Source organism: Grammomys surdaster, unplaced genomic scaffold, assembly GCF_004785775.1.
Source record: "Grammomys surdaster isolate TR1022 unplaced genomic scaffold, NIH_TR_1.0 172, whole genome shotgun sequence".
Lineage (NCBI taxonomy): Eukaryota > Metazoa > Chordata > Mammalia > Rodentia > Muridae > Grammomys > Grammomys surdaster.
Window position 1 is genome coordinate 1,643,976 of NW_021604620.1, and position 14,696 is coordinate 1,658,671.

The following is a 14,696-nucleotide window of genomic DNA, read 5'->3' on the forward strand; positions in this document are numbered from 1 at the left end:
GGAAGGAAGGAAGGAAGGAAGGAAGGAAGGAAGGAAGGAAGGAAGGAAGGGAGGGAGGGAGAAAAAAACAGCAGCATGGTGGCACATGCCTTTAATTCTATCTCCCAGGAGCCAGAGGCAGGCAGATCTCTGAGTTTGACACCAGCCTGAGTTCCAGGACAGCCAGGGCTACGTAAAGAGACCCTGTCTCAAAACAAAACAAGAAACCGCCATGCTATGCCATAGAACATGAAAGTGTATCTGTAAGTAGGTATTTCAGTCTTTTCTCCAGCTCCAGGGATCCAGCACCGTCTGGCCTCCTTGGGCACTTGCAAGCAGATACACGGACATGTGCACATTCTTTTAAAAGAATATTGCTGTTTTCCCAGTATCTTAAAAGAAAAATTGTTACATGAGAGAAAAGGCAAAATGATGGAAGAATAAATATATATAGTTCTCTTTAATTGTGGAAGTTCAATTCTAAAAGTATTTTTTCAAGTTCACAGATAACAGATACCATGGAACCTAGGCAGAGTTGTAGCCGAACTTTGTCTACTTTGTGGCTTCTTTCTTCTACCTTTTCAACCCCCCAACACTAAATAGAGAAAAAAGGATAGAGCAGGAAGGGGTGACATCATCATTAGACGACTTCCTGCTGATGAGGGGTGTCGAGTTCCTTGGGGACAGGTTTGATATTTGCTGTCAAGATATCTGATTTCTTCTCATTTCTTTGCACATGACTGCTTAACAAACCACACCGCCTCTTGGGGCCCTAGCCTTATACACCCTCTAAAAAGTTCCCAAAATTCCAAATGTCACATAATCACAGAAAATATCTTCAGCTGGCAAACCCATCGCAGAGCACGAGGCAGATCACGCTCGGCTGCTGTGGAAAATGAAGCAGCCCCACACCTCACACCTGGGATTAAAACAAAAGCACATTCCTATTTCTGTTTTTTAAAGAAACCAAAATTCTCACTACACATAGTTGTTCATTCAGTATTGAATAATATTCTAGATGCTTTTAATTACACAACCTCACAAAAAATTCTCTTTCAGGAAGACTCTTCAAGAAATCAAAATGTCAACCAACACAGACCTTTCTCTCTCTTCATACGATGAAGGTCAGGGGTCCAAGTTTATTCGGAAAGCTAAGGAGACACCATTTGTCCCCATTGGTAAGTTAGCATTGCTCAGGTAATCAGTCTGCTCCGAGCTTGGAGCAGTGGAAGCATGATCAATTTGTATATTGAGTAGACCCTGAAATACCTTTTTTCTTATTCTGTTGAAATATGGTTAAAATCAGTATCATATCGTATAAATCTCATCACAAAAGTTCTGTGTGTATTCAGATTTTTGGCTGTTATTTCAGTGCCCCATGCTGTGTGGGGATCCCAGGACCACCTTCTGATCCAGAGATTTACCAGGACTCAAGACAAAACCCTGTTAAGATCTCTAGCACTGAAAGGATAGAGGTGAAAGTCAGCAAAGACATCAAGATGAAGTTGGGAGAAATGAAGCCCAAGCCTACAGTGCTTTCTAGAGGACCCTGCATTCTCCCAGCAGTGATGGGCAGCAGCATGGGCAGACGCAGGCTGCCAGTCCCTGGCAGTTAGGGTGTACTGTGGTCAGTCACAGAGACATCCAGTGTCCATGAAGGCCCTTCATCCCGTGAAACAGCAATATGACCACCAGTGGAAATTCTAAAATCAATAAATAGGAATAATTTATTCGCTTAAAGTAGATAGAAATTATAATTAGTGTTAAAGCACTAGGCACTAGAAACATTCCCTTTAAAGTTGGCAATTGATCAGGGATGCCTGTGAACCCTGCTGTTGTTGCCTGGAGAGCCTGACATTTTGCATAGGGCTGGGCCAGAGCTGTGTACATTAGGAAGAAACCCTGTTGGTGTGTGGGTAATATAATTATCTGCACAGGGAATACAAGGAAATCAAATGAGAAACAACTAGACCAATTAGAGAAAAAATTGCTGTTCGTGTTACATGGCTGTTGCTGTGATAAAATCCATCACCAAGAGCATCAAAAGGAAGAGAAAAAACAGTTATTTGTCTTAAACTTCAGGTGGCCGTCTCATTGAGGTCAGGGCAGGAACCTGAAGGAGAAACTTGATGGATACAGCTTCCTCAGTCCCAGGCTCATGTTCAGCCAGCTACTTTTCCAGCCCAGGACCACCTGCCCAAAACGAATGACACCACCCTCAGTGTCCAGACAGTCAGTGTCTCACAGACATGACCACAGGCCCTTCTGATGTGAGCAGGGCCACAGTTCAGACTCCTTCACTTGACTCTTTCTTAGCAGTGGTTCTCAGTCTGTGGGTTCTGACCCTTTCACAGGGGTCCCCTAAGACCATGGGAAAACACATTCACATTAGGATTCATAACAGCAGCAAAATGACAGTTGTGAAGTAGCAACAAGTGATTTTATGATTGGGGACACCATATGATGAGGAACCGTATGAAAGGGTCGCAGCATTAGGAAGGTTGGGAACCACTGCTCTAGAGTGTCACATTCACCCTGAAGCCACGAAGGGTAGTCACTTCATGGATACATCAGAAAACGTCAAGGGGAAGAGTCTAGCTGGATTTCCATTCTCAGTCCTACAACTTTCTGGTTTGGGTCTGACAGATTTTATTTACTCTAAGAGCAGTGATGTCCTTTGTTTTTGCCTTTTCAGTGCTAGCACAGTTATTTCCTAATTCCCTTCTGTTTTAACGTCCAAGGCCATTAACAGGCTTGGCCTCTGTAGTGTGCATGTATTGCCCGTTGTATACTGACTGCTTATTTTAGTTCTAGGTTATGCAGTCTAGGTATTAGCCTTTTTGAAATTCAGTGTTCTTTGTGGCCTAATGTGTGATTGTATTTTGTCAAAATTTCCTAAAGGTTTGAGAGACCGAATGGTCTGTTTTAAAATTAAAATTTTGTTTCTTTGTTATTGTATATGTGCGCATGTGTGCATGAGCCACAACGCTCATGTGGAGGTCTGAGGATGACGGTCGGGAGTTGGTTCTCTCCTGCACCGTGTGGAGGCAGCTCTCGTACTTTCTCTGCACTACATACCACAGGCTAGCTGGCCTGTGGCCTTCCGTGTCCACCTTCCCTCTGCCCATAGGAGTGCTGCTGGCATTAAGATACTCACCACACTTAGCTTTAAAAACAAAAACAAAAAAAAACTTGAGTTCCAGGAATCAGCTCGTTGTCCAGTGTGGAAGCAGGCTTACCTGCTGAGACAACTCACTGACCCTGCGTTCTTAAATCTATCTACTTATTCCATAAACCAACATTGCTCAGAAGTAACCATTAGCTGGGCATTGTGGCGCATGCCATAACCTGGCGCCGGGAAGGTAGGGGCAGGAGGATCAGAGGTTCAAGCTCATCTACTGTTCACTGCGGATTCGAGGCCAGCCTGGGATACATAAGACCCAGCCAGTGCTTAAGAGGCAGAGCCAAGTGGAGTTCGAGGCCAGCTTACTGTTCACTGTGAAGTATAGATTTGGGCTTGTGAAGCAGAAAGATTGAAAATTTAGTCCATGTGTTATTTAATTAATGATCTGAGAAAGTATCCTTACAAAAATAGCAGAAAGCACATTGACTAATGTCGACATTGTCTTGGTTCCTCTCCCGTGCATCTAACAGCCGTGACTGTCTGTGTTGTAGGAATGGCAGGCTTTGCAGCAATTGTTGCGTACGGGTTATACAAACTGAAGAGCAGGGGAAACACGAAGATGTCCATTCACTTGATCCACATGCGTGTGGCAGCCCAGGGCTTTGTTGTGGGGGCCATGACTCTTGGTAGGTTCAACAGGACATTTGCAAATTTCTGTTTCTCATTGATGCTTTTCCTTACAAAGCAAAGTAAGTTCTTCCTGCTGATCTTAAAACAATTTGAAAATACCTTTGATTCATTTCTTATGAAAGAATAATTAATTAGAGCAGTGACAGCTTTGCCTCCTGTGATAGTAAATCCTTATTCTGTGACTCTTTCATTGCTCCGATTCTGGGCACAGGTTAATAGTAGCAGTTTTCTGAGAAGAATACGATGGTTGTATTGAGTTTGTGAAGGTCGACAAGATTCTAAAATGTACATGTTTTTACTGGTATCATGGCTTATTGACTTTATCTTGTATAACATAGTGTTTTTAAAATTGCCTAGTAAATAGTAATTGTTCATTAAAACAGTGTGACATGGTGAGCTGCTCACACTGGCCCTGTCCTGTAGATGGGCATGTTTTCTGAAGCTGAAGGAGATGTTTTAATGCTTCTCTTCTTTCTCTTTAGGTATGGGCTATTCCATGTATAAAGAATTCTGGGCCAAGCCTAAGCCTTAGAAGAGCTGCTGCCTTGGTCTGGGAAGTGCTTGCTTTCATTAGACGTCTCATATTGAGGTTACCTGTTTGTATCTGCAATAAATACCATGTGGGTTTAGACAAAACACAGTATTGAATATTGGTTTACTTTCTTGCCAGCTTGATTTGCCTGGTGGCCAAATCATTAGTGACTGATTCACTAACTAGGTCACTCAGGGGAGTCAAGGTAACACAGAAGAAATCTATCACCTGAAAGTAGTTGGTCACAGTGTTTTCCTTACACCTTTATGATGAGAGTCACTGTGAGAAGGGCAGCTGACAGTGCAGATACACACACACTATGTGCAGAGTAGGCCAAGCTTCGGGAGGGTGTCAGGAAAGAACCCTGTTTGCCCTGGTTCATTTATTTTGTCTACCTGTGGGCTGACTTTAGAACTTCAGGTTTTAAGGTTTGTTGGCTTCTGAAAACACTTTCCAAAGAGTCCATGAAATATAGCTTATAAAGCCCCTATAACTAAGTAGGAGGGAGTGTGTGTTTTGTGCGTGTGCGTGTGTGTGTGTAGAACAACCTAGAAAGCTGATAAAAGCTGCAGAGAGGCAGTGTTTATTAGAATCACACTTACAAATTGATTATGGGTTCTAGTTTAGTTCTTTTATAATTGCAAAGTTATATTTTTGCTGCTTGGTAATAGGATAATTCTTAAACATCTTAAAATATAGAGGTATTGGGGTTTTTTTGTGGTGCTGGACATTAAATGCAGGGTCTCACATAGGCCAAGCAAGTGCTGTGCACTGAGTTGAACCCCAGCAGAAGTAGGTACTGTACGTTGTAATCCAAGGATAAAGGAAATGCACGCCTACTGCAGGCAGTGTGTCTACTTTGTAAGAATCATGTTTATTAAAGTACCAAAGTGATGGGTAAATGGTGAGTAGGCTGGTGTTCCGAGACATTACACACAAACTTGGATATGCAGAATGTTAAGAGCACTGTGAAATCCCTGTCCAACCCTTACATTCCATAGTGACAAGATGTCGTATGTATTGTTATTAAAGTAAGTCTGAACTATCAGATGTCTTGTTTTTATTTCAGTTTTGAAAAAGTAAATCCTTCCTTAGACCAGCACAAAGACTAGAAAACAGAATACCTGTGGCAAGAGACTGTTAGAGGCCATCTCCAGTGAGAACTGACTGCTGGCATCTGTTGGCTACTTACCGTGTGCCCCTCCCTGCTCTGAGAGTTTGACTTTAATTATGTGTGGTTGTAAGTGTGTATGTGGGAATGTGCAAGTGCCCTGGGAGGCTGAAGGCATCGGATATCTCAGGAGCTGGAATTATAGGCAGTTGTGCTGGGAACTGCATGTGCGTTCTCTGCAAGAGGACTTCTTGCTCCTAACCATTGTGCCATCTCTTCAACCCCCTCCTTTTATCTCTGATTTCCGTGTGTGCAGCAGTCACAGGATAATTTTGAGGAGTCAGTTTTCTCCCACCATAGATCCTGGGTATCAACAGTCTTGGTAGCAGGCACCTTTACCTGCTGAGTCATTGTGCTGGCCCTTTAAGAACTTAAACATACACTGTTGTTAAACTAATGATCTAGAAGATAGTACCCTTGGCACAGACAGGCCTGGGGCACAGGGCCTGCATTCCATGCTGCATTCCTGCTGTGCTGTGCTGTGCTGTGCTGTGCTGTGCTGTGCTGTGCTGTGCTGTGCTGTGCTGTGCTGTGCTGTGCTGCCTACAGGACGGACCGCAGGGCTTTATGTTTTACTGTTCCAGTTTAGAGTGGATGGAATCGCTGCCATTTTAAAAGAGTCCGTGGTAGCATGACAGGTGCCAAGAGATGTTAGGGACCTGCTGTGGTGCCCTTTGTGAAATTGGAGTGGCAGTAGTGATTGTATTTAATACAATTAAGCAAGAGGTCCCAAACAAGGACTGTATAACCTGATCCAGTCAGTTTCCTGTCTTCCCAGCCGTGACATGAGTGTGGATTAGCCATGCTACTGTGCACCTGGAAAAGTTTGAGAAAGTTCTCTCTTTTTTTTTTTTTCTCTTCCTGCTTTAACAGTGTTCTGTGTCTTGAGAATTTGTTTCTAAGTGCTACCTTTACTCATGGTTCTGCCACTCTGAGTCAGATAGCTATGACTTCCTCATCTAAGGTAGGAACACTGTCTAGGATTAGAGAAAACAGGAAGTCGGAGGGGCCTAGCCTAGTGTGCCAAGCTTCTGTAACCCAGTGCATGGCTGCTGCTTTATGATTGTGCTGAGTGTGGGGGTAAGGTCCCCACAGGCTGGCAGTAAGTGCTTGCAGCAGAACATGGTGGCTGCCAGTAGAAGAAACAGTAGGAACAGCTGGCTGGGACTCCGAGCCCAGGGTTGGGATTGGCTGGCTCCCCAGGGAAACAGCATTCTACTCTGGCTTCTCATGCAACTCTTGTCCTAATGGTGGGTGTAATGGAGTGTGGAGTGACTGTTTCAGGGCTTTCTTGCCCACTTACTGTCAATGTATAATGGTCCCTTTTATCCAAAGTGCTTGACATTCGTTCCCTGTTCAGCTAATGTCTGCTGACTTCATTAGAGTGAATCTTGGGTTTGGTTTGGTTCAGTTCGGTTCGGTTCGGTTGTTTGCATTTATCAAGTTCCAGTTGGTCCTCTGTCCATGGGTTCCACACCCCCGGGGGCTCATCCAACCACAGATCTGAAATATTTTATTTTTGTGTCAGTACTGAGCATGTGCGGACTTCCTTTTCCTGTGAGGGTTCCTCAGGGTGTTGTGTACAACGGTTACACAGCATTTTGTTGTGGTAGGCAGTGTGAGTAATGTTGAGGAACTTAAAGACTGTGGCGGATGTGCACAATTCATGAGCAGAAGCCTCACCCTCTTGTTAGGAGACCTGAGCGCCTGTGCAGGTTTGGGGTCCTTCCTGGGGGTTCTGGTACTCTTCAGCAGCAACGGGGGATGTTGTGTCTGAGCAACAGTGACATCTGGTGTCCAGAGTTGGTCTGACCACATTTACAAGCTCCCTGCCCATGGTGGTTCCGGAAGCCATGCCTCCTGTCCCACAGATGTCCCAAGTCCCTAGGAGTCACAGTTAAGGTTCCATCCCTATGTAATTCTTCAGCCCGTTCCCTCACAGCTGCAAGGCCACAATAAAACCAAATGATCATGAATAAAAGGTGCCGTGTGTCAAGCAGTAGAACTGCAAGTACCTACTATGTACTCCATCCTGATGAAAAGCTCTTTGGATCTTGACAAGAAGGAACCCAGGCCATTAGATAGAATGCCACGTGACCATGAAGGCTTTACCTGGGTAAGTTCAGGAAGAACCAGCGTGTGCCAGCTCCTGACTCAAGAAGCTTGCTTTCCCTTAGCCACCTGCACTGGGCAGAGACAAAAGAGGAAAGTTACCTCAGTCAAGCCGAGGCCACTGTTGGTCTCCTCATGGGAACCCAGTGGCAGGTCCTCCAGCATTCTGATGTCTCCAGTGTAACTGGGTGACTAAAAGTCTGCCTTCAGAAGAGGATGCTGTCACCTCCCACCCTCTCCTCTTGCTCTGAATCTTAGAGGTGTCTTTCCTGCCTCCTGTGTAGTGGACCAGTCACCAAGTCCTGTCAGCTTGTCTCACATCTGTCCCCTCCTCTCCCTGTTGCTTCCACTGTTTACCTAGGCCTGTCACCTGTTTCTTCTCCCAGGTACTAGTGAAGATTTGTCTCAGCCTCTCTGAGGAAGAGGCTGAAGAGATCCACACACAAATTCTTCACTCTCTGAATGATGTCAAGTACTAGTAAGAGTATAATAAAGTCCAGTGGCATAGGCAGCAGGACAAACTGGTAATTCCTGAGATCGGGTGGCCTCCATGTGTGGCTGGGGATGTGGCTCAATGGTAAAGCACATGTCTAGCATATCTGAAACCCTGGGTTCAGTGTCCAACACCAGAAAGAGACAGAGAGAAAAAGCAAGCTAGATTACGAACATTAAACAACAAAAACCTGTGAGGTGGGCTGAGAATAAAATGGAGAAATTTGGTAGGAAAATGTCAGTGAATTCCTAGGGCAGTCTGTTGTGCTAACGACTTGGTGCAGGGTTAGGGTAGATCGCATCCATTTGGGAGGTCACCCGCAACAGGGCCACAGGATCTTGGTAGAACACTGGTCTTCTGAAAAAGTCACCGCAGGACTCCAGTATGAAATCTCCATATACACAAACACGTCTTAGGTATTAGCTCAGTTGGTAGACTCAGACCTACCTGGAGCCAAATGGTGAGTGTTGAGAACTGTTCCAGGGTCTGAAGGAACCGGGGCCAGCAAAACCCAGGTCCACCACACGCTGAGGAGGTAGAACTAACACCAGAAAAGCTTGAGTCTGAAGAAACTGAACTTTTTAATCCCCTGGGCTCCCAGGTAGGGAGTTGGATAATCAGAAAGGCTTAAAACCCTGGGCTGAGCTGGTCTGTGGTGGCATATGTCATAAGTTCCAGTACTTGGTACACAGGTGGATCTCTGAATTCAAGGCCAGCCTGGGCTACAGAAGGAGTTCCAAGACTACACAAAGAAACCCTGTCTCTAAAAGCAAATCTCCCGTTATAAAGCAGGTCAGTGGGTACTACTGAAACACAAGGGCATTTCACATGGCCCAGACTTCTTCCACAGCCTGTTTGACTCTTACAACAATGGAAATCCTAGTTAAGGAGAGATGAAGGAAAGCCAGCTCAGTGGTTAAGAGCATTGGCTGCTCTTCCAGAGGACAGAATTCCCAGGTTGAATTCAAAGCACCCACATGGCACCCCACAACTGTCTTGTAATTCCAGTTCCACGGGATCTAGTGACCTCTCCTGGTCGTGGGCACTAAGCACACATGTGGTAAACAGACAAACATGTAGTAAAATATTTTTTTAAAAAAAGAAAACAGGAGTCTGGCTTGGCTCATGTCAGAGTCACTGCTCTGTTCAATTTAGTTTCTCGTTGAGTAGAGTGACTTTATGTTCAGTATTTTTAGGAGGCATATAATTTCTCAGAGAGAGGAATCTACTTGATGACCTTCTTCAAGAAGATAAATACGCACGGGCTGGGATGAAGGCTCAGGGTTACCTTGCAAACCTGAGGCCCTCAATTAGGCAAGAACTCATGTATAAAAAAAAAAGTGTAGCCAGGCAGTGGTGGAACATGGCATTAATCCCAGCACTCTGGAGACAGAGGCAGACAGATCTCTGAGTCTGAAGGCAGCCTGGTCTACAGAGCAAGTTCCAGAACAGCCAGGGATACACAGAAAAACCCTGTCTTGAAACAAACAACAAACAAGGCCAATATGGCATTGCTTATGCTTGTAGTTCAGGGCCAGAGAGACAAGCAGGCAGCCAGCCTAGCCAAATTGGTGATCCTGGGGCCAGTGAGAGGCCCAGTGTCCAAGAGGCCTTTCTGTTGCTATGGAAAAATACTCTTAACAAAAAGCCAGTTAGAAGGAAAAGTTGATTTTAGCTCACAGTTCCATCACCTCAAGGAAGTGAAACAGCCAGTTACTTCACTGTCTGGAGCAGAAAGAAGGGAATGCATTCTTCTCTACTGTCCATCCTACTCTGCCCTTACTCAATTCACAACCCACAATCAGGGTGCCATCCTTAAACGATTAAACAAGACAGTAGCCCTCAGGCCGACCTGGTCCAGACAATCTCACTGAAACTCTCCCAGGTCAGTACCAGTTGTGTCAGCTGACAAAAATGACTCTCCCAGGTAAATCTCAATCACATCAATTGACAAAAGTGACCACATCCCATCTCAAAAACTGGATCAATGAGGAGCTGGAGAGATGGCTCAGTGGTTAAGAACATTAACTGCTCTTCCAGAAGACTCAGGTTCAATTCCCAGCACCCACATGGTAGCTCACAACTGTCTGTAACTCCATCTCCAGGAGATCTAATGCCCTCACACAGACATACATGCAGGCAAAACACCAATGCAAATGAAAGTAAAAAAAATAAACACATTTTTAAAAAAGCCTGGATGAATGGATTCTGAGGAAAACCCACAAGGTTGGTGTGTTTTCCACATGCATGCAGACAAATAGCTTTTTTTTTTTAAAAGAGGAAGTTTACTGTGAGATTGTCTCTCCCAGATATGTCAGAAGCTATACTCATGAAGTCTCACCAACATGGCTGTCTAAGCAAGACCTGAACAAAATGATACCAACAGACATGCTTACATGGAAGGGGGAAAGTTCATGAGGCCTCAATTCTGGACAAAGAACTACAGGAAATTAAGGAACACTGGGGCCAGGAGAAATAGTCCTCCTCACGGACAAGGACACCAATTGTTTGTCCAATACCCAGTGGTCAGTCAGTCTTGAAAACATACATTTATGTATTTAGGAATATGGGTGTACACAAGTGCATGTGTGCACATGCACACACACCACTGCTGCTGCCACCGCCTCTACCACCACCACCACCACCACCACCACCACCACCACCAACAACAACAACAATTAAAAAGAGGCCATGAATCTGAAAGAAAGCAGGGGAAGGTCCATGGACCATTTTCGAGGAAAGAAAGTAAAGAGGGAAGTAATGTAATTATAAACTCAAAAATATTTTAAAAAGAGAAACGTTGGGACTGGAGAGATGGCTCAAAGGTTAAGAACACTGGCTTTTCTTCCAGAGGTCCTGAGTTCAATTCCCAACAACCACATAGTGGCTCATAACCATCTATAATGAGATCTGGTGCCCTCTTCTGGCCTGCAGGCAGAATGTTTTATACATAATAAATAAAACTAATCTTAACAAAATATATGTTGGCCCTCGAGCTGATCCTGTGCCGCAGCGTTCCATACTCAAATACAGTCGGGAGAGAGCTGCTCTCCCAGGAGTGCCGACACACCTGTGAGCACAGGTAAGACCACCACTTTTGCTCAAATTCCTGGTTCAAGAAGGACCAGCCCAGAGTCATTAGGACACAGGAACCAAGGAACAGCCAGGGACAGGATCCTCCTGGTTTCTGTCTGTGCCCTGGAGCTGACTCTGTACCACAACTCTCCATAACCAAATTCCTCCCAGATAGAACTTGTCTTCCAGGAGTGCTGACACACTGGCTTGCAGGAGGGACAAGCCACAGTCAGAGACAGAAAGACCAGCTAACACCAGAGATAACCAGATGGCAAGAGGCAAGGGCAAGAACATAACCATCAGAAACCAAGGCTACTTGGCATCATCAGAACCCAGTTCTCCCACCACAGCGAGTCCTGGATACCCCAACACACCAGAAAAGCAAGACTGAGCTAAAATCTCATCTCAAGATGATGATAGAGGACTTTAAGGACATAACTCCCTTAAAGAAATACAGGAGAACACAGGTAAACAGGTAGAAGCCCTTAAAGAGGAAACACAAAAATCCCTTAAAGAATTGCAAGAAAACACAACTGAACAGGTGAAGAAATTGAACAAAACCATCCAGGATCTAAAAATGGAAATAGAAACAATAAAGAAATCACAAAGGGAGACAACCCAGGAGATAGAAAACCTAGGAAAGAGATCAGGAGTCATAGATGCAACCATCACCAACAGAATACAAGAGATAGAAGATAGAATCTCAGGTGCAGAAGATACCATAGAAAACATTGACACAACAGTTGAAGAAAATGCAAAAAGCTCCTAACCCAAAACATCCAGGAAATCCAGGACACACTGAGAAGTCCAAACCTAAGGATAATAAGTATAGAAGAGAATGAAGAATCCCAACTTAAAGGGCAGTAAATATCTTAAAGAAATTTATAGAAGAAAAATTTCCTAACCTAAAGAAAGAGATGCCTATGAACATACAAGAAATCTACAGAACACCAAACAGAGCAGAAAAAGAAATTCCTCCCGTCACATAATACTCAAAACACCAAATGCACAAAACAAAGAAAGAATATTAAAAGCAGTAAGGGGAAAAGGTCAAGTAACACATAAAGACAGACCTATCAGAATTACACCAGACTTCTCACCTGAGACTATAAAAGCCAGAAGGTCCTGGGCTGATGTCATACAGACCTTAAGAAACCACAAATGCCAGCCCAGCTACTATACCCAGTGAAACTCTCAATTACCATAGATGGAGAAAGCAAGATATTCCATGACAAAACCAAATTTACACAACACCTTTCCACAAATCCAATCCTACAAAGGATAATAGATGAAAAACTCCAACACAAGGAGGAAAACCACACCCTAGAAAAAGCAAGGAAGTAATCTTTCAACAAAATAGTCTTTTGATGACTACGTCCACATACATTGTCACTGGTTTCACTCAGTCTGCCACATAAGAAGATAAAATGAAATGAACTAGAGACAGCACCCTGTAGGGAGGAGAGCGGTTTACTGTGTGCTCCCATTCTACAGCCATTCTCATTCTACACATAACACAGTCCTAAAACTTCGTTCTGCAGTCGGCTCCCTCTCTGGGGTAAATAGATAATTGCTCGTGTTTCTTCAGAAACGGTGTCACCATTTAATTGCTTCAGGTTAAAAGGGACTCACCACCGCATTCTGCCATGTCAGAAAAAGAACAAACATTAACCCTTCTAAAATTATCCCATACAATAGAAAACTGTTGTAGCTATACTCTGACACCAAGACAAAAATATCCTCAGCTCACTGAAGGTTTGAATTCTGAGCTGTCTAGTTATAAATTTTTATTTCTGTGTCAGACATAGAACCAGATATGGCTGTCCCTCAATATTGTCCATATTCTGTCAATCAAACTTTCATCTACTCTGTTTTCTACCTCCACTGCCACTCATCCCTCATTCCCTTGAACAAGAATAAAAGAATCACCTTGTGTTTCATATATATATATGCTTCCTTAAAAAAAATGTTTTTAAGGGCTGGAGAGATGGCTTAGCCACTAAGAGCACTGACTGCTCTTCCAGAGGTCCTGAGTTCAATTCCCAGCAACCACATAGTGGCTCACAGGCCATCTGTAATGGGATCTAATGCCTCTTCTGATGTATCTGAAGACAGCTACAATGTACTCATATAAGTAAAAATAAAATAAAAATCTTTAAAACATGGTTTTTAAAAAGAAACATTAAGTTATGTCCCACTTACAGAATATGAAGAATCAACAGAATAGCAAATGTTTAAAATGTTGTTTTATTTCTTGTATTTAATCTGAGTATTTTATATTTCTCAAAATGTTACAAGTAGTTATGATTAAAGCATGCCTCACATTAAGGTCTGGTGAGATGGCTCGGAAGTAAAGGTACTTGCTGCCAAGCCTGATGACCTGAGCTCCAGCGACGCCCACAAAAAGTCCTTGGACCTCTACACACATGCATGGCATGGGTGTCCCCAACTCAATAAATGAATAAAACGTAATTTTAAAATTAGCAGTGATTGCTGGGCACTGGGTGTTGCTGGGTGGCACACACTTTTAATCCCAGCACTGGGAAGGCAAGAGGCAGGCAGATATATATGAGTTCAAGGCCAACCTGGTCTACAGAGAGTTCCAGAACAGCCAGTGCTACATGGAAAAACCCTGTCTCAAAAACAGACAGACAGACAGACAGACAGACAGACAGACAGACAGACAAAAATTAGCAGTGTTCTACAAATAGTTCTGGCTAGAGAAACAGGATGTGGGAGCAGTGATAACAAAAATGAAGACATGGATCCGATTGGCTTCCTGTGTGATAGAACATCAAGGTTATAAACTATGCAAATTCTTCAGACTGAAAAATGAGCAAACAGTGGCAGATGAGCCTCAGCAGGAACTGTGGGAAGGTTTAAAAAGAATAGAAACTAGAGGGGAAAAATTTCTAGTTTTGTGAGAATGGGTTAGTCGAATATCTGGATTAAAAGCAGTCCTTAGGAGAAAAGGAGACCACTCAGTGGTTAAGAGCACTTGCCGCTCTCACAGAGGATCTAGATTCCATTTCTGGCCACCATGTGGCAGCTTACAACTGTCTCTGACTCAGCTTCCTGGGGATCTGAGGCTCCCTCTGGCCTTTACAGGCATATGACATGCACACAGCGCACAGGCATACATACAAGCAAACACTCATATAAAATAATTAACTGGAAAGCCATCCTGTGACACAAGATGTTTTATACACACACACACACACACACACACACACAGTGTGTGTGTGTGGTGCTCGAGCTAGGACCAGGGCCTCATACAAACTAGGCAAGCACTCTACTGCAAAGCTGTATCTCCAATCCTGTCTCTTAGGACAGGGTTTCCCTATGTAGCTCAGGCTGTCTTGGAACTCATTGTAGAGCCCACACTGGTCTTGAATTTGTGGTCCTCCTGCCTGTGCCTCCATACCCTAAGAGGCCAACTTGAGAGGCTATATCCTCTGGTGTAGTGTGTGCTCATCCTAAGGGAAGCCTGGCTTGCTTCTAGGAGCAACACTGTCCCAGA

The 14,696-nt window shown here is 44.0% G+C and overlaps 1 protein-coding gene across 3 annotated transcripts in view; it reads left to right on the forward strand.

Annotated features, from left to right (window-relative positions):
- The window catches only part of Higd1a (HIG1 hypoxia inducible domain family member 1A), a 9,477-nt gene extending 4,104 nt beyond the window's left edge, over positions 1 to 5,373 (forward strand). For 2 of the 3 annotated variants that reach the window (XM_028767427.1, XM_028767429.1), the window contains exons 2-4: positions 1,039 to 1,157; positions 3,655 to 3,789; positions 4,276 to 5,373. In XM_028767427.1, coding sequence (XP_028623260.1) covers positions 1,061 to 1,157; positions 3,655 to 3,789; positions 4,276 to 4,325 — 282 coding nt within the window. In that variant the 5' untranslated portion in view covers positions 1,039 to 1,060 and the 3' untranslated portion in view covers positions 4,326 to 5,373. The remainder of the gene's footprint in view (positions 1 to 1,038; positions 1,158 to 3,654; positions 3,790 to 4,275) is intronic. The other variant, XM_028767428.1, reaches the window with a different exon arrangement.
- Positions 5,374 to 14,696: the final 9,323 nt, after the last annotated feature.